Source organism: Chiloscyllium plagiosum, unplaced genomic scaffold (assembly GCF_037043375.1).
Source record: "Chiloscyllium plagiosum isolate Xiang-an unplaced genomic scaffold, Cpla_swu_hap1 HiC_scaffold_23, whole genome shotgun sequence".
NCBI classification, from domain to species: domain Eukaryota; kingdom Metazoa; phylum Chordata; class Chondrichthyes; order Orectolobiformes; family Hemiscylliidae; genus Chiloscyllium; species Chiloscyllium plagiosum.
The window spans coordinates 17566127-17587201 of NW_028270161.1; the positions used below are offsets into that span (position 1 = coordinate 17566127).

The 21075-nt window shown below is 41.8% G+C and overlaps 1 protein-coding gene across 1 annotated transcript in view; it reads left to right on the top strand.

Annotated features, from left to right (window-relative positions):
• col7a1l (collagen type VII alpha 1-like) overlaps window positions 1-21075 on the top strand; it is a 432947-nt gene that overhangs the window by 398146 nt on the left and 13726 nt on the right. The window contains exons 95-96 of the mRNA XM_087999395.1: window positions 1822-2007; window positions 16909-16980. Coding sequence (XP_087855521.1) covers window positions 1822-2007; window positions 16909-16980 — 258 coding nt within the window. The remainder of the gene's footprint in view (window positions 1-1821; window positions 2008-16908; window positions 16981-21075) is intronic.

Genomic DNA, 21075 nt, shown 5'->3' on the forward strand with positions numbered 1-21075 from the left:
TCAACAGTACCATTTAAGAGGTCCATTCAAAAGTCTGATGACAGTGGGGAAGCAGCTGTTCCTGAATCTTTTCATACATGTATTCAAATTTTTATATCTTCTGTCCAATGGAAGAGGCTGGAAGAGAGTATAACCATGTTGGGAGGTGTCTTTGATTGTGTCAGTTGCTTTCCCAATGCAGCAGAAATTATAGATGAAGTCAATGAATGGGAAGCTAGTTTGCATGATGTTTCTTGCGGTCTTGGGAAGAGCAGTTGCCATACCGCGCTGTGATACATTTAGATAGGATGCTTTCAATGGTGCATCTATTAAAAAATTTGTAATAGTGAGGAAATAGAGGCATATTCTGTTTTCTTGACTGTAGTGTCAATGTGGGTGAGCCAGGACAGATCGGTGGTGATCGTCACTCCCAGGAACTTGACGCTCTCAACCGTCTCCACCTCCTCACCATTGATGCAGACAGGGGCTTGCCCTCCACTCCATTTCCTGAAATCAACACCAGCTCCTTCATTTTGCTGACATTGATTGGGATATTTGTCTTAACACCATGCCGCTAAGCACTCTATCTCCTTCCCATACTCAGTCTCTTTGTTATTTGAAATCCAACCTACAACAGTAGTGTTGTCAGCAAATTTGTAAATAGAGTTGGTGTGGAATTTGGCCACACAGTCATGTGTATAAGGAGTACAGTAGGAGGCTGAGTATGCAATCTTGCAAGACACGAGTGTTGAAAATTATTGTGGAGGAGGTGTTGACAGCTATCACTGACTGTGGTCTGTTGGTTAGGAAGTCAAGAATCCACTTACAGAGCGGGGAGCAGAGACCCAAGTCCTGGAGTTTACAGATGAGATTGTTTAGAATTATGGTGTTGAAGGCAGAGCTGTAGTCAATAGGTAAGAGCCTGACATAGGTATCCTTGTTATCCAGATGTTCCAGGCATGAGTGTAGGATCAGGGAGATGGCGTATGCCTTGGACCTGTTGCATCAATAGGCTTAATTGCAAGGGATCAAGGCAATCTGGGTGGCTGGATTTGATGTGATCCATAACCAATCTCATGAAGCACTTCATAGTTATGGATGTCACATGCATGGCGGAAGTCATCGAGACATGCTGTATGATTTTGCTTTGGCACTGGGATGGTGGTGGTCTTCTTGAAGTTGGGAGCTTCAAATTGTAGTAAGGAGAGGTTGAAGATGCCTGTAAATACTACTAACTGGTGTGCGGAGGATCTGAGTACATGGCTAGGGACTCCATCTGGGCCAGTTGCTATCCATGGGTTCACCCTTAAGGCTCGTCTAACGTCTGTGGTGGCAACTGAAGGTACAGGTGCATCCCAGGCTTTTGGTACAGGTGATATTGTTTCACTGCCCTTCTGTTCAAAGCCAACATAGAATACATTGAGATCATCGGGTAGGGATGCACTGTTGCCCATGGTTCTGTTTGACTTTGCTTTGCAGCCCTTTATGTCGTGTAAGGCTTGCCACAAATAGTGGGTGTTCACGTGGTTAGTCTGGGTCTCCAACTTAGTTTGGTATTGCTTCTTGGTTTTCCTGACAGCCTTGTAACGATATACCTGGATTTCCTGTATATGTCAGGATCGCCCAACTTGAATGCGTCAGACCTGGATTCCAGTAAGGGGTGGATCTCCTGGTTCATTCATGATTTCCAGGTGGTAAACATTCAAATTAATTTCTTCTGCACACATTCATCTACACACTTATTCATGAAGCCTATAATGGTAAAGGCATACCTCAATGTGTATGAATATTTTTTGGTAGATGCTATATTATTGCAAGTCTTTCTTCTTGTTTGTCCTTTAGGAAGAGATTTCCAGCTGATCATTAGAACAGGTAATTCTGATGAAGACTGGGGAAAAGATGCTGAAGGGCAGAAGGTTGCATTTGATAGAAAAGACTATGAAGATGACAGTGAAGAAGTTGAATTTGAAGATGAAGTTAGCTTTGCAAATGTAATACAACTTGAGCAACAAATGCCAAACACTACAGGTAGAGTATGTATTATTGAAGAAGTATTTTGAGTACAAGTTTCTATGCAGGTAAAGCAGAAATAGAATATCCAGAGCAAACCCCCTATGACCAACATTAAAATAATATTGTATGTTTTATGTATTTCAGTCATTTCATTTGACAAAAGTATTATCCAGCTGGGTAAAGATTTTATTGACATTAACCCCATCCATTATCTCACTAACAGTTTTTTCCACATATTTACTAGTTTCAGTGTGAAGAAATTAATTTTCAACTGTTGAATTTCCATACTGTCTGATTAAAGGATTTGTATCGATGTCACTTAGTATTCGCAAAACAGAAACAAGCCATTCAGTCATCAGGTCCATAAGAGCATTTTGCCCTTCCTCCTCCAGTAGCTTGTCCTGTTTTGCATAGCCTCTGTTGATTTTTCAAGTCAGGCTGCATTTCCAGGAGAAAATTCTACACCCTCACTTTGGAGAAACTGGTTTATGCAAAAGTTTTGAAGTGTGGAATAAGTTCATCAGCACCTGTTATACCATTTCCTTTGGTAACCTGACTCACTATATAAAGTATCAAACTATTTTAGAATCAAAATAACAGCCAGGGGAATTCAATCAGCGACTGTTCTATAAGTCATTGATGATCGCTGTAAGTAAAGTGAAGTTCTTCATGCTGCTAGGGACTTTTTCAGTTGTGCAAAATTAATGAAGAGTGGTTGCTCGAGTTTTGAACTCCAAACTGCGAGCAGTGCCATTAATTCAGGACAGATCACTGATTGATTTAATTGTTGAACTACTTTCAGCAACCATTTACTTGTGCATGTTAATGTCCTTAACAATATAGTGCCTGGGATGATTTAGAGTAATAAAAATGTACAGTACGGAAACAGACCCTTCAGTCCAACTCGTCCATGCTGACTAGATATCCTAAGTAAATGTAGTTCCATTTGCCAGCATTTGGCCCATATCCCTGTAAACCCTTCCTATTCATATACCCATCCTCTGGCAGTGGAAGAGGCTGATACAATTTCAACATTTAAAAGGCATCTGGATGGATATATAAGTAGGAAGTGTTAATTTACTCCACAATTTTGCACAAGTATCACATATTTAATTTTACAGCTTATAGGGACACCTAAGATGTTAATTAACCCAATTTCTCACCTGATCTTTTGTGATAAGCTAGACATCCTGTTATCTTATGAACTGATCAAAGAAGTTAATTAAGGTTCCAGAATTATTTTGGCTCAATTTACCTCTGTCCTGATGTGTCATGTTGCAATAAAATTGCTGATGTTTCCTTCCACTTTCTGCATTAAGGGATGACATCAGACATGGCATTATGCACTTTCTCACATTTCTTTGTAGAGACACTATCTACTAAATAGAACCAGTGAGAGCACCTCCAATGAGTTTCAGAGCAAGTAAATTTAGCAAACTGGACTCTTTAAGCCAGGCGGTTAGTCTTGTGTACCATCCTGCTCCTCTATCCAGAATCAGGACCAGCAGTATGGTCGTGACTTGTACTAAACAGTCATGCAGTATTTTTTTTATTGCATTATGTGCCTCAGTGGCAAGGAATAACAAGAGTACTCATAATAATCAAGATTTTACTCTAATATGAAATAAATGCTTGTATTTGTATTGAATTGAATTAAATGATGTAATGTTTTATGGATCAGTGCAGTCAGTTATTCCACTTTTAAGAATGCAGATTAAACAGCATTGAAAAATGATAAAGTGAATTTAAGGAATTGGAGATTGTTTAAAAATGGATTGAAGGAATTCAATGCTCAAAACGTCATGGAAGACTTAAGTGATAGCAGATGAGCATCTTAAAATACTTTGACTAACACTTAAAAAGTAGTTCACCAGTAAGGTTTTGAATTTAATAGAGAAATGATTGGCTTATCTATGAATTAGAGGACACCTATGATGCTGGAATCATAGAAATGTCTTGTCAAGGAAACATTGGGCAGAGTTTGAAGTGCAGCATTGGAACCTGAATTGTTAGTGACTCAGGTCAAAATCAACAAGTTAATGACTATATGACTGGGATTGGTGGAATCAGGAGAGGTTCCATGGTGATAAGGGCAACAGGTAACAAGGCAGTCTCTGAGGCAGAGAGTTAATGTTTCAAGTCCTGTGATCCTTCTTCAAAAGGATCTGTTTTTTTTTTCCATAGATCCTGCCAGGTGTCCTGAGTTGCTCCAGCAATTTGTTTTTATTTGTTTCAGATCTCCAGCTTCTGCAGTTCTTTGTCTTATTTTAGAGAATGGGAAGACCTTGGTAGATGACAGGGGTATGGTTAAACATTTTCTTTTGAACAATGAAAGGAGAGCTCACCATCTTGAAGTACTTACTTTAAATCTCTTTTGCTTTCAGGAGGGTTTAAAACTAGATTGGTGGGAACCTGAGGTACGGATCAGATGATGGAGTAGGTAATGAATAGCCAGATACAGTGTGCAGAGAGTCTATGGGGGTATGGGGTAGGCACATGATGGTGCAAAGATGCAGCCAATGTGATGGGTTGAAGTGTGTCTATTTTAATTGAAGAAGTATCAGGAATAAGGGTGACGAATTCAGTTAATGAATCAGCACTTGGAACTATGATGTTGTAGCCATTATGGAGACTTGGATATCACAGGGGCTTGGATATCACAATGGTTGTTGGATGTTTCATGGTTTAAATGTTTCAAAGAGAATTGGAGGGAAGGTAAAGAAGTGGTGAAATAGCATTCCTAATCAAGGATAGTATCAAAGCTGCAGAATGAAAGATTATTGAGGAGGGTTTGTCTACAGAATCAGTACGGGTGGAAGTCAGAAACAGGAATGGAACAGTCACTTCATTGGGAGTTTTCTACAGGCCCCCCAATAGCAACAGAGACACAGAAGCGGATTGGGAGGCAGTTTTGGGAAATGTGTAGAAGTAACAGGGTTGTTATCATGGGTGACTATAACTTCCCTAATATTGATTAGAAACGACTTAGTTCAAGTATTTTGGATGGAGCAGTTTTTGTCAAGTGTGTCCAGGAAGGGTTCCTATTGCAATAAATAGATAGGTTGACTAGAGGGGAGGCCATATTGGATTTGGTGCTTGGCAACAAACCCGCTCAGATGTCAGATCTTTCGGTGGGAGAGCATTTTGGTGATAGTGATCACAACTCCTTGCCCTTTACTATACGCATGGAAAGTATTTAATCGGATGAGGGGGAATTACAATGCTATTAGTCAGAAACTGGGGCACCTAAATTGGGAACAGATGTTCTCAGGGAAATGCACAACAGAAATATGGTGGTTGTTTAAGAAGCACCTGCTGATAGGCTTGTTCCACTGAGGCAAGGAAGGAATGGTAGGTTGAAAGAACCTTGGGTGACAAGGGAAGTAGAACATCTAGTCAAGAGGAAGAAGGAAGCTGACTTAAGGTTGAGAAGGCAAGGTTCAGACAGGGCTCTAGAAGGTTACAAGGTAGCCAGGAAGGAACTGAAGAATGGACTGAGGAGAGCTAGAATTGGAATTGGAATCCCTACAGTGTGGAAACAGGCCCTTCAGCCCAACAAATCCACACCGACCCTCCGAAGAGTAACCCACTTAGACCCATTCCCCCACCCTATATTTGCAGCTGGTGAATGCGCCTAACCTACGCAGCCCTATGGGCAACTTAGCATGGCCAAATGACCTAACTTGCACATCTTTGGACTGTGGGTGGAGACCGGAGCACCCGGAGGAAACCCACGCAGACACGGGGAGAATGTGCAAACTCCACACAGACAGTCACCCGAGGCTGGAATCGAACTCGGGTCCCTGGCACTATGAGGCAGCAGTGCTAATCACTGAGCCACCGTGCTGCCCACGGGGGTTCAGTGAAGGGGGCATGAAAAAGCTTTAGTGGGTAGGATTAAGGAAAACCCGAAGGCATTCTACACTCATGTGAGGAACAAGAGGGTGGCCAGAGTGAGGGTAGGGCCAATCAGGGAGAGTAGAGGGAACTTGCACCTGAAGTTGGAGGAGCTTGGGGAGGTCCTTAATGATTACGTTCTGTCAGTATTCACTTCTGAGAGGGACCTTAACATTTCTGAAGACAGCGTGAAACAGACATATGCTGGAACAGGTTAATGTTAGGAAGGAGGATGTGCTAAACATTTTGAAATACATATGGATAGATAAATCCCCTGGGTCAGAGGGGATATACCCTAGGTTACTACAGGAAGCAAGAGAAGAAATTGCTGCACCTTTGGTGATGATCTTTGCATCCTCACTGTCCACTGGAGTAGTGTCAGATGATTGGAGTATGGTAAATATTATTCCCTTGTTCAAGAAAGGGAATAGGGATAATCCTGGGAATTACAGACCAGTCAATCTTATGTATGTGGTGGGCAAATTATTGGAGAGGATTCTGAGAGACAAAATTTATGATTACTTGAAAAACCATAGTTTGATTAGAAATACTCAGCATGGCTTTGTGAGGGGCAGGTCATGCCTCACAAACCTTATTGAATTCTTAGAGGATGTGACTAAACACATTGATAAAGGTACAGCAGTGGATGTTAGCAAGGCGTTTGATAAGGTTCCGCATGGTAGGCTCATTTAGAAAGTAAGGAGGCATTGGATACAGGGGAACCTATCTGTCTGGATAGAGATTTGGCTAGTCCATAGAAGACAGAGGGTGGTGGTAGATGGAAAGTATTCAACCTGGAGCTTGGTGACCAGTTGTGTTCTCCAGGGATTGATTCCGGAACCTCTGCTCTTTGTGAGTTTTATAAATGACTTGGATGAGGAAATGGAAGGGTGGGTTAGTAAGTTTTCCGATGACACGAAGGTTGGTGGAGTTGTGGATAGTGTGGAGGGCTATTGTTGGTTGCAATGAGACATTGACAGGATGCAGAACCGGTCTGATAAGTGGCAGATGGCGTTCAACCTGGAAAAGTGTGAAGTCATTCACTTTGGAAGATCAAATTTGAATGCAGAATGCAGGGTTAAAAGCAAAATTCTTGGCAGTTTGGAGGAACAGAGGGATCTTGAGGTCCATGTTCATAGATCCCTCAAAGTTGTTACCCGGTTGATAGGGGTGTTAAGAAGGTGTATGGTGTGTTGGCTTTCATTAGCAAGGGGATTGAGTTTAAGAGCTGCGAGGTTATGCTGCTGTTCTACATAGTCCTGTTTAGACCACATTTGGAATCTGGTTGCCTTATTATAGGAAAGATTTGGAAGCTTTAGAGAGGGTGCAGAAGAGATTTACAAGAATGAGGTCTGGACTGGAGGGCATGTCTTCTGAAGAAAGGTTGAGTGAGCTAGGGCTTTTCTCATTGGACCGAAGAAGGATGAGAGTTGACTTGATAGAGGTATATAAAATGTTTAGAGGTATAGATAAGAGTGGATAGTCAAAGACTTTTTCCTATGGTGTAAATGTCTATCACGAGGGGGCATAATTTTTAAGGTAGTTGGAGGAAGGTTTATGGGAGACTTCAGAGGTAGCTTCTTTACTCAGAGATTGGTGGGTGCGTGGAATTGCACTACCAGCAGTAGTAGTAGAGTCAAATACATTAGGGATATTTAGCGACTCTTGGATAGGCACATGGAAGTTAGTACAACAAAGGGTATGTAGGTTAGTCTGGTCTTAAAGTAGGATAAAGGCCAGCACAACATCAAGGGCCAATGGGCCTGTACTGTGCTGTACTGTTCTTTGTTCTCATGAAATGGATGAAGTGGGTGGGTGGAGATTAAACCAAGTTTTGCTGTATTGTAGTCACATATACCTAAGTACAGTGAAAAGCTTTGGTTTGCGAACAGTACAGGCAGATCATAGCAAACAAGGACATACAGATCATAGGGTGTTTAGACAGAATAAGGTATACAGGTTACAACTGCACAGGAAGTGCACAAAGCAAGATCAACATTGAAGGTCACATGCCTGCCTGGATTCCATTCCCAATTAACTGCATAATTCTGAAATTCATGGCATTGCATTCCATCAAGTTCCCATAAATTCACTACAGTATATTACTGATTCCTTAATGCTGCCTGACCTGTGATTTTCCAGCACTACTCTAATCTTGACTCTACAGTATATTATGATCTGATTTCATGATGTCCAATGTACAGAAGTAGCCAAGGAGAATGGGTAATAGATGTAATTCGTGAGGTGCTTTTTAGTGCAGGGCAATCTGCAGACTGGTAGCCCCTCTAGACAAGCGATGGGGAAGGAAAAGGGAGTTGTTTGCCAAGGCAAGATCACAATGGCTCTGATGCTATGTCCCTGAAGGAAAGCTAACAATTGTGCATAGGATGATGTACTAACATGTTTTAAAGGCCCTGGTCCATACGTACTGTCTTCATGCACCTGAATGTTTGGTTACAAGAAGCAGTCCTCTGGCATCACATGGGGTGGAGCTATTCATGACATATATGCTGGTTGGGAAAGAAGCCAGGGAAGGAAATCCTCAAAGTGAATGATGACTCTGTACTCAGTGGCTCAGTGGTTAGCACTGGTGCCTCATAGTGCCACAGACCTGGGTTCAATTCCACTCTTGGGTGACTGTCTTTGTAGGGTTTACACATTCTTCCTGTGTCAATGTGGGTTTCCTTCAGGTGCTCTGGTTTCCTTCCTCAATCTAAAAATGTGCAGGTTAGGCAGATTGGCCATGCTAAATTGCCCATAGTGTCCAGGAATGTGTAGGTTAGGCGGATTAGCCGTGGTTAATATGGGGTTATAGGCATAAGGTAGGGGGTTGGGTCTTGGATGCTGTTTGGACGGTCGGTGTGGACTCATTGGGCCGAATGGTCTCCCTTCCACACTGTATGGATTCTATGATTCCCAACTGTCTTCACAGATCTCCTGAAACTGATAACAAGGTAACACAGATGAGTGAATGATATGAGATAAGAATGTTCAAAAATTGATTGCAATAGACTGTTTACATGTAAAGGGACATCTGATAAGTGAGAGGCTTTCAAAAGTATGATAATGGGAGTTCAGAGTCATTTTGTTCCTGTTAAGTGAAAGGTAAGGCTGGTAGGATTAGAGAACAATGGATAAATAAAGATATTGAGGTTCAATCAAGAATAATATATTACATATAAATAACTCGGTTCAAATGAACCCTTTGAACCGTATAAAGAGTCTAGGGGGATTAAGAGGGAGACTAAGAAAAGCAAAGTTAGATATAAGATAACCTTACTTTCCAAGGCTAAGGATAATCCAAAGAGAATCTATAAGTACAGTAAGAGCAAGACAGCAACTAGAAAGTGAGTAGGACCCCTTAAAGGTCAAAGAGGTCGTCTGTATGTTGAACCTCAGGACATCAGAGAATTAAATGAATATTTTGTGTCAGTTTTTACTGTGGAGAAAAAAATGGACACTAGAGAACTCAGGGAAATAAACATTGCTGTTTTTTGAAACAGTTCACATTACAGAAGAGGAAGTGCTGAAGGTCTTAGAAATTATAAAGGTGGATAATCTCTAGGACTTGATCTAATGTATTCCAGGACTTTTTGGGAAGCGAGGGAGGAAATTGCCAGGCCCTTTGTAGAAGTATTTGTATCATGTATAAATGGCAAAAGACTGGAGAGTGGCTAATATTATGCCTTTGTTTAAGGGATGTAAAGAGAGGCCTACAAACTACAGAACTGAGTCTGACTTTGGCGGTGAACAAGTTGTTGGAACTGATTCTGAAGGATAGGATTTATATGCATTTGGAGAGGCAAGGAATGATTAGAGATAGTCAGCATAGTTATGTGCAAGGGAAATCATGTCTCACAAGCTTGATTTGAGTTTTTTGAGTAAGTAACCAAGAAGATTGGTAGACATTGTAAAACTGGACTTTAGTAAAGCCTTTGACAAGGTTCTGCATGGTACACTAATTAGTAAAGTTAGACGTGTGGGATTCAGGATGAGCTTGCCAATTGGATACAAATTGGCTTAATGGCAGGAGACAGAGAGTGATAGTGGAGGGTTGTTTTGCAGACTGGAGGCCTATGAACAGGCGGGTCCACTTTTGTTTGTCATTTATATAAATAATGTAGATGAGAATGTAGAAGGCGTGGTTAGTAAGTTTGCAGATAACACCAAGATTGGTGGTATAGTGGATAGTCATAGTCATAGAGGCATACAGCATGGAAACAGACCCTTTGGTCCAACTCATCCACGCGAACCACGTTTCCCAAATTAAACTAGTCAGACTTGCCTGCAGAAGGCTATCTAAGATTACAAAGAGGTCTTGATCAATTGGTTCAATTCTAAATTCTGAAGCTCTATGGGTGGCTGAAGTTTTTAATGTCCCTCATCAGATAGAGGGTTGGCTGCTGCAAGACAAAAGATGCCTCCTGTAGATCTCAGTGATAATACCAGTCAGGTAAACATCAACCGGGGAGGTATAATGCTGCACATATCTCCTTTGGAGCCATTATTGAGCAAGTGGTAAGATTCTGAGCATGAAACCTGGTTGTTTGGGTTGATCAGGCAATGCACTGAAATAGACACCAAAATGAGTATACTGAAAGTGGTGGAAATTACAGCAGGTCAAGCAGCATCCATTGAGAGAGAGCAAGCTAATGTTTTGAGTCTGGATGACTGTTCATCAGAGCTTCTTCAGAAAGAGTGTCCTGTATCAACATCATGGGCTCCTGCAAACAAAACCCAATAAAGAGAATATCGGGAGAGGAAGAAATGCATATCTGAGAGGCATCCTCCAATGAGGAAAGGGAAATCAATGATCGCATCACCATCAGGAAGTTGCTCGCAGACGGAAAGAGGCCAGGGCAATGGTCCTATAATACAGACAGATCGATGAAATGTAATTGCTAACCGATTCCAGGGCAATTGATCTGCCTTTCCATGTTTGCTTTTCTGTTATGACTTTAAGAAACCAGCTGGTTGCCAGGCAGTTGCTTTTTTTATGGGACAAAGATAATGAATTGAAAATTGTTTCATTTTGTGCTATCCTTTTTAACAGAGGGAACTTCTTAAATTTCATTGTGCTAGTACTGTGATCACTTAGAATCATCAAACTATGCAGACAAGCTTTTGTGCTCATTGCACCAAACTGAACCTACACTGCTGTGCATACGCTTGCAACCACCTTCTCCTGGCCAGAAGCATGATTCGGGCACGCAGACCCTTGATTACATTTTTCTACCATCTGGCTGATGTGACTCATAAGTTTGTTCCGTCATTATCCCTACAGTCCTGAAGAATATTTGGCTCCTTAATTGTACTGCTGCAATTGCTCAGCATCTTCAGTGATTGTGCTTCTGTCATTGTCAATGGGACAAATACAAACACTTCTTTCCCACCATCACACTCCCTGAGTCAAGGAAATCCTTCCTACCTCAGTAATGCATGTCGTACCTTTTATTCTGAGAATATTTTTTTGCATGCTATGCAGATCCAGCCTGGCGAATAATCTCTCCTTCTTATACCCTGAAGAGCTCAGCAACATTTCTTCATTACTTACATACACTCTATGGTAACCACAATGTCTCCATCCCAAGCCCAGTTTCCTCATACTATTCTTACTGGAAAACATCTGTGGCTATGAGAACCATCTCATGAATGTCAAATGTAATCCCCATTGCTCGGTCTATGCTTTGCTGGGTCATGAGCACATTAAGTACATATATTGCTGATAACATTAGAAGACCAACTGAAGATCAACATTGTCTTCTGATGGGAAAAACACTATATTTATTTTACTTCAGACAATTACGTCAGCTTCTTGCTTTAGGCAAAAGTGAGGACTGCTGATGCTGGAAACCAGAGTTTAGATCAGAGTGGTGCTGGAAAAGCACAGCAGGTCAGGCAGCAACCGAGGAGCAGGAAAATCGACATTTCGGGCAAAAACCCTTCTTCTTGCTTTGTCTACCATAATATCTATGTGCAATCCATACATCCACAGCTGAAGAGTAGGGAATGTTTTGACTGCTTTAATTACAGGTGTCCACTGGAATCTTGGGACTGAGAAGCCTATAGCACTCGTGAGAGTATGGGCTGGAAAGGTGCTGGCCCACCTCCTTGATTCTGCCAGGCAATGAACTCAGTGGCAGAGGAGAGATAAAGAGGCAAGGTACCTCTGAAATGTTCTGAGATAAAGCTCCTGGGTGCATGGTTTGCATTCTCTCTCCTCCCTAAGGGTACTTATTAGCATAAAGTAGTCTTTTTAAATGAAGGGAATCTGAGTGAGGGTGGGTGCCTTCCTCCTCCCCATCACCCTCTCCATGGAACCATCTGTAATACAAGAAGGTTTGAAAGGGACAGCAAGTGACATTGTGATATGTAAGAAAAATAATTACTGTTTAAAATACAGAAGCTTCAACAACTTTACTAATTAAATCAGACTTATTAGAGGGACCAACTTTAAGTCTAACCTTGCAAAAGCAGCCAAGCACTTGCATGCTGGAACCACAACAAGAAACAGAAATTAAGATAGCCTCCTCCATATTTCATTCTAACGAGAGCCTCTGATTTTCGCTTGTCCTGATGTTCGCTTGTCCGTCCCTGCATGTGAAGCATGTTGCTTATGGCCTAGTGCAGAGGCAGATAATTTGCATGTGGCACAGCAGCTACCTGTCATCCAGCAGTTTATCAAGTCTCAGAGACCTCTTCCTCTGGCTATGAACTCAGGTCAGTGATGTGCTGACTACACTGTGACCCATACTAGCCTACTTTAGGTGATGGACCCACCAAGGTAAATATCTGTGTTGATGGAGGGTGCAGATGAATGCCATGCCAGTGCATCCTCTGAGATTTCAGGTGGTGGGGCTAATATTAGGAAGTTGTGGCTTTTGTCCTTTTCTCATGCCACTAGTACCTTCAGTAAAAAAGAAAAAAAATGATTTGCTGAACATGTACATCCTTTTTACAGATAAATATCTGACACTATCTGCTGATTTGAGAACTTCCCGAGAACAACAGGCTTCCCTACTAGTCTCTTGTGACATTCTTATCTCCTCATCAGTGCAGGAATGGTCAGAATCCTCCCTTGCCCATTGTACGGGCTGATGATTTATGTATCAGTTATCTCTCTACTGCTCTGGGCTTACTTCCCTTTTTTTTATTTCAAAAATATACTTTATCCATAAAATTATTTGGATCTCTATACAATTGGTCATGCCATTCTTGTGCACACATTGCTTTACATCCAGACATTGAAATTTATTTTTCATATATACAAGTCTGTACATTTACTATCCAGCTCTTCTGCTGAGGCGTCAGCGGATCCCAAATGACTGGGTGGGCCCCCTGTTCTTCTTTGGCAGGCAGATGTTACACAGTGGTCTTTCCCCACTGCGCCTTGGCGGCAGCTGCCCCAAGCTTCAACGTGTCTCTCAACACGTAGTCCTGAACCTTGGAATGTGCCAGTCTGCAACACTCAGTCGGGGTCAATTCCTTCAGCTGGAAGATCAACAGGTTTCGGACTGCCCAAAGAGCGTCTTTCGCCGAGTTGATGATCCTCCAGGCACAGTTGATGTTGGTGTGCGTCCCGGGGAACAGACCGTAGAGCACGGAGTCCCGCGCCACGGCGCTGCTCGGGACGAACCTCGACAAACACCACTGCATTCCTCTCCTGACTTCTTCTGCATAGGCACATTCCAGAAGGAGGTGTGTGACCGTCTCGTTTCCCCCCCGCCCCCCACAGCGGCTTTGAGGGCAGCATGCGGTGCGGTAGAGAGTCCGGGCGTGCATAAAGGATCGCACAGGCAGAGCCCTTCTCAACACCAGCCAAGCCATGTCTTGGTGCTTATTGAAATGTCTGCGCTTACTTTCCTCTTGTAACTGATCCTGTCCTGCAGATAGAAAGGAGACTGATTACAATCAGTGCATGAGTACTTTATGTGCACACGATCCATGGCAGCTCTTAAGCCCCTATCAGTAAGTGATTAGGAAATGTACTGCCCATGAACGGTTGGAAAACCGATTGTATGAGGTGTCTATCAAGCATTCAGTTCACTTCATCCATGTGGTGTTGACGTTTGCGGGTGGTCATTCTATAAGATACATGTGTACAGTGACAGAGGTAGACTGAATGATGCACTAAAGAGTTTCAGTTTACAGTGAGTAGATAATTTTACTTATCTTTATGGAATTCAGGAGATTGTTCATCCTCTGCCAGCACCAAATATGGCTTGTTTTGTGCAGGTCACAAGTGTTGACCTGCATGCAACCTTATTCCAAGTCTCGAGGTCTGGGAGGGCTTCTTTCATTGGGGATGATGATCTTCCTTCTTTCAGGGACATCCTGCACTTCTTGCAAAGCATTAACAAACTGTATGGCCTGTTTTTGTCTGTGTGAGACATATCCGGGGTGGTGGGGTCAACCAACTCTGTGAAGCTACAGGCTTCTATGGAGTGAAGGTGAGTACCCAGATGGCATCTGATCCTTTGTTCCTGGACAATCCCAGTGACAGTGAGAATTTCTGGTCACCCACTTACCTAAGATTCACCATTAATGTGCACAATAATATGCATGCATAAGTAATCAGCTGAAAACCATGTGAAAGCTCAAGTCTGAAAAATAGTGACAATTTCTAATGTGCCTGATACCATTACAGGAATCCTGAATGAAATAACTCCTAAATTGTAAAATATATAAATAGAATGAACTCGAAAAGAGTCTTTTAAGTTTGTTAGTTTTTGTTTGAGAGTGTTGGTGGGTTTGTGTGCTACTAGGATTCCGAGGGGTCTTAGTAGTCTGGCTGTCATTTCTGAGACTTCTTTGATGTATGGTAAGGTGGTTAGGGTTTCTGGCTGTGTTAGGTCTGCTTGCCGTGGTTTGTTCCTGAGGAATCTGCGGACTGTATTTTTTGAGTATCCGTTCTTCTTGAATACGTTGTATAGGTGGTTCTCCTCTGTTTTCCGAAGTTCGTCTGTGCTGCAGTGTGTGGTGGCTCATTGGAATAGTGTTCTGATACAGCTTCATTTGTGTGTGTTGGGATGGTTGCTGGTGTAGTTAAGTATTTGGTCAGTGTTAGTCGGTTTTCTGTATACGCAGGTTTGTAGTTCTCCGTTGTCCTTTCTTTCGACGGTGACTTCCAGGAATGCGAGTTTGTTGTCGGTTTCTTCCTCCTTGGTGAACTTTATGCCTGTGAGGGCGTTGTTGATGATGTTAAACGTCTCTTCTATCTTGTTTCGTTTTGTGATGGCAAAGGTGTCATCTACGTAGTGGACCCAGATTTTTGGTTTGATGGTTGGTAGGGCTGTTTGTTCTAGTCTTTGCATTACCGCTTCTGCTATGAATCCTGATAGCGGAGATCCCATGGGTGTACTATTGGTTTGTTTGTAGATTATGTTGTTGAAGGTGAAGTGGGTGGTGAGGCACAGGTCCACTAGCTTCATGATGTTTTCGTTGGTAATGTGATTGATGATGGTTGGGGTGTGTGTGATGGTCTCTTCTAAAAGTGTGGTAAGTGTTTCCTTTGCCAGGTCGATGTTGATGGAGGTGAACAGTGCTGTTACGTCGAATGAGATCATTGTTTCGTCATCCTCTATTTTGGTGTTTTTGATTTTTAGGAAGTTCTGGGTGGAGTGGACGGAGTGCTGTGACTCTTCTACTAGGTATTTCAGTCTTGCGTGTAGTTCTTTGGCCAGTCTGTAAGTTGGTGTTCTTGGTAGTGAGACTATGGGTCTGAGGGGGGCTCCTGGTTTATGGATTTTTGGTAATCCATAGAATCGTGGGGTGTTGGTCCCATCTGGTTGCATTTTCTGGAATTCTGTCTTGTTTAATTGTCCGGAACTGTGTAATTTTCATGGTCTTATGGACTAAAAAGATAATTGTATCCCAAAAGAGTAAGAGCTAATGAAAGCCAGATTTAGACCAATGTCATGTTGTTATGGACCATACTCAAACCACTCAAAATATATTAAGAAGATAGCCTAGACCCTAACTTTTTCTTCTTTTAAAGGTAAGTGTGAGATGCTGTGTTCCAGATGCAATTTGATTGGTCAAACTACTTGACATTAAGCAAAACACAATTTATTCAAACAGTATAGTTAAAATACAACAAAAGAAAGAGGAACTTGAAATAATTTAACTTTATTGGAAAACTTAACAGAGTAATAGATTATTTTACTACTCAACAGTAACTTTTCCAATTTAGTAACATCCCATAAACGCATTCTTAGCAAAAGGCAAATTCAGAAAAAAACAGAATTATCTTACATGCAACTCCAGCAGCACAGGATGAAAAACATCCAGGGAAAATTTAGAGAGTGTAGCAGCTGAGAGAGATTCACTACCTTCCAGCCCTGCTGAATTACAGCAACAACTGCTGTTGAGAAAACTAAAAATCCTGGTTCTGTGAGAGCTTGACCTTGTCCGTTCAGGTTCTATTGTTCCAACTTGAAAAAAAAACCCGAAGGCATCACAAGCTCTTTACTCTAGTGGTTTTGATAGACTGCCTGATACCGCTGCCTTAAAACCTTTCTTCAAAAAAAAAATGACAAAATAATCTCTTAAAGTCATCACAATATTTGCCCACAAAGAGTACCCAGTCTTTGTAATTAGGGGTGCAGGCTACTAAGATATTCTTTTCCCTGACAATAAGTTCCTCCATGTTAAGGACAAAAACTTTCTTTAAAAAAGGACTAGGATAAATTATGCAGAGATATCATGGATAAATGATGCATTAGCATCATTAGTATCATTAACAAATCAAAGATGGTTTGACATCTCTAATCTCAACTGAAACAAAAAATACAGACATTTAATTTCCTTTTATGAACCAGGAGACCCTTTAATAGAAATAACAGGAAGCAATTATTTTTGTGATTGGTTCAACAACGAATTGTTCTGTGACATTGATCAAGTTTAACTATAATACTTATTACCTTCTGAAATACATTAAGTGGCTGGAACAATTGCTGAAATAGAGTCTAATTCAATATGCACCACTCATTATTTCCTTAAACTTGTATCTCCAAACAGATATGTTGAATAATAAAGATTTAATGGCCACATTTTTTAAGAAGAAGTTGCTTTTGGAGAACCCATTACCAGGTAAATTCTACATATTAGCATCTTCAGCAATAAGTCACAATTCCTGTAATCAGTGGCTTTCTGTGCTAACTGAAAGATTTCATTCTTCAAGGAAGAAATGGGAGCTCAATAATATATTGCAAAGTAGCACAGCATAATCAATAGGCTATTGGATGAAAGTGACCAAAGAGAGAGACCAGAAATTAATTACAAGTTCTCATCTGTACTGGGCCGTGAGAAGCTCCAACAACTACTACCAGCACCTTAAACCTTACACTGCTTGACACTTCATGTTTAGAGGTCTTTATAGTAACTGACTGCTTTTGAATGGATGTGACAAAAATCTGCAAAAAAATAGTTGTCCCATCCAATCCTCATTCTGCCATTATTCAACTGCTGACCATTTTCATTAAGGTTTTCACAAAGACCAATAACTTTTTGGAAATAACTTTATGCTTCTAGTTAAAAGATGAGAAAAAGATTAAGAAGATTTCACATTTGAAGACATTTACTGTAACAAAAGACCAAAATCTCTGCTAATCGCTACTGTTATAGGTATTTATATTTTAAACCATAGAAGAGAGTTATCCCTATTTATATTTAATAGAACTCAAATAAAACTTCTGGTCATGTGTTATTCAGTCCCTTAACTCCACACAAATTCAATCTTTTCAATCAAGAATGAGCTTCCATCCATATTCTGACATGGTGAGTTCTAGAGACTTTCAGCTCATAGCTGCTCACATTCTCCCAATTACTAACTGTGTCAGTGCACATTCATGGACAGCCTAGAAACCATTCCCCTCTCAAACTACATTTTCATAGCAATGTAAATCACATGGGTGTTGTATCCAGGCAGAAGTGTTGATTAGCTATTCTTGAAAGCCAAAATCATTTTCATATTTGAAATAACTGCCCAGTTTCATAGAACAAAGAACAATACAGCACAGAACAGGCCCTTCGGCCCTCGACCTGTGAACTAATCTAGCTCCCCCAAAACTAACTCATCATCATCCATGTGCTTATCCAAAGATTGTTTAAATGTGGCTAAGTTAACTACTTTGGGAGGCAGGGCATTCCACGCCCTTATCAGCCTCTGACATCTGGCTTAAATCTATCACCCCTCAACTTGTAGCTATGCCTCCTCGTACAAGCTGATTTCATCATCCTAGAAAAAAGACTTTCACTGTTTACCCTATCTAATCCTCTGATCATCTTGTGTGTCTCTATCAAATCCCCTCTTAGCCTTCTTCTCTTCATTGAGAACAGATCCAACTCTCTCAGCCTTTCCTCATAAGACCTTCCCTCCAGACCAGGCAACATCCTGGTAAACCTCCTCTGCACCTTTTCCAATGCATCCAAATCCTTCCTGTAATGAGGCAACCAGAACTGTACACAAAATTCCAAGTGTGGCCGCACTAGCGTTTTGTATAGTTGCAGCATGACATTACGACTCCGGAACTGAATCCCTCTATCAATAAAACATAACACACCGTATGCCTTCTTAACAGCACTATCAACCTGCTTGGCAACTTTAAGGGATCTATGTACATGGACTCCAAGATCCCTCTGCACATCCACACTATCAAGAATCTTTCCATGACCCAGTATTCTGCCTTCCTGTTATTTTTACCAAAGTGAATCACATTTATCTGCATTGAACTCCATTTGCCACCTCTCAGCCCAATTCTGCAGTTTATCCACGTTCCCCCTACAATCTGCAACATTCTGTAACATTGTCCACTAATCCACCAATTTTAGTGTCATCTGCAAACTTACTAACCAATCCACCTATGCCTGCGTCCAAGTCATTTATAAAAACGACAAACAGCAGTGGTTCCAAAACAGATCCTTGTGCCACATCACTAGTAACCGGATTCCAGGCTGAATATTTTCCATCAACCACAACTCGCTACCTTCTTACAAAAAACCAGTTCCTAATCCAAACCGCTAAATCTCCCTCAATCCCATGCCTCTGATTAGATTAGATTACATACAGTGTGGAAACAGGCCCTTCGGCCCAACAAGTCCACACCGCCCCGCCGAAGCGCAACCCACCCATACCCCTACCCCTACATCTACCCCTTACCTAACACAACGGGCAATTTAGCCTGGCCAATTCACCTGACCTGCACATCTTTGGACTGTGGGAGGAAACCGGAGCACCCGGAGGAAACCCACGCATTTTCCCCAACAGCCTACCATGTAGAACCTTATCAAAGGCTTTACTGAAGTCCACGTACACCACGTCAACTGCCATACCCTCATCCACATGCTGACCTACCCTTGACGAAACCATGTTCACTATCTGCAATCAAATTATTGCTTTCTAGATGATTATAAATCCTATCACTTATAATCTTTTCCAAAAACAGATGTAAGGCTCATTGATCTATAATTACCTGGGTCACCTCTACTGCCTTTCTTGAACAAAGGCATAACATTTGCAATCCTCCAGTCCTCTGGTACTAAACCTGTAGACAATGATGACTCAAGGATCAAGGCCAAAGGCTCCAACATCTCCCTAGCTTCCCAGAGAATCCTCGGATAAATCTCATCTGGCCCAGGAGACTTGTCTACTTTCATTTCTAGAATTGATAACACCTCTTCCTTACTAACCTCGATCCTTTCCAGTCTAATATCCCATATCTCATTCTTCTCCTCTACAATATTCTCCTTTTCCTGAGTGAAAACAGATGAGAAATATTTGTTTAGCACCTCTCTGATCTCAACAGGGTCCACACACAACTTCCCACTTCTGTCTTTGACTGGCCATATTCCTACCCTCGCCATCCTTTTATTCCTCACATACCTATAGAAAGCTTAAGGGATCTCTTTTATTCTACCTGCTAAAGACTGCTCATGTCCTCTCCTTGCTCTTCTTAACTCTCTCTTCAAATCCTTCCTAGCTAATCAGTAACTCTCCATCGCCTCATCTGAACCATCTCGTCTCAACGTCACATTAGCCTTCTTCTTCTGCTTAACAAGAAATGTAATTTCTTTAGTAAACCACGGTTCCCTTTACTGGCTCACTGTCCAGTTCTCCAGTCTGTGGCAATCCAAAAAATTTCTGCTTCTTCTTCAGTGTGTCTGACAGCACCACAAGATCACACCTTTCTTTCGGGCAGCCGTAGAATTTATTCAAGTATAAAGCGGCTATTTCCTGCTATTCAAACAGAAGAGATTTTCAGGATTGGAGAGGTGGAATTATCTCAGGTAACTTCCTTCCTGCCTGACAGGGACATACCTATCAAGAACACGCAATATCTGTTCCTTAAACCAGCTCCACATTTTGATAGTCCCCATCCCCTGCATTTTGCTACCCCATTCTATACATCCTAAGTCTTGCCTAATCGCATTATAATTGCCCTTCCTCCATCTATAACTCTTGCCCTGTGGCATGTACTTATCCCTTTCTATCGCTAAACTAAACATAACCAAATTATGGTCACTCTCTCCAAAGTGCTCACCTATCACTAAATCAAATACCATTACCAAACATCAACCATTATCATTACCAAGCACCAGATCCAATGTGGCCTCCCCTCGTGTCGGCCTTTCGACATATTGTGTCAGGAAACGCTCCTGCACACATTGGAAAAAACTGATCCATTCGGCGTACTAGAGTTATAGCATTTCCAGTCAATGTTGGGGAAGTTAAAGTCCCCCCATAATGACCACTCTGTTCCTTTCACTCCTACCCAGAATCATTTTGCCAATCCCTCCTCCACATCCCTGGAAGTCTGCGGAGGCCTATAAAAAAACTCCCAGCAGTGTCACCTCTTCTCTTCTGTTTCTAACCTCAGCCCATACCACCTCAGTAGACGAGTCCTCGTCAAAAGTTCTTTCAGCCACCGTTATACTGTCCTTGACTAACAAGCCACACCTCCCCCTCTTTTACCGCCTTCCCTGTTCTTAATGAAAAATCTAAACCCTGGAACCTGCAACATCATTCCTGACCCTGCTCTATCCATGTCTCTGAAATGGCCACAACATCGAAGTCCCAGGTACCTATCCATGCTGCAAGCTCACCTACCTTATTTCGGATACTTCTGGCATTGAAGTAGAAACGCTTCAAACCAGCTTGCTGTCTGCCAGCACATTCCTGTGACCATG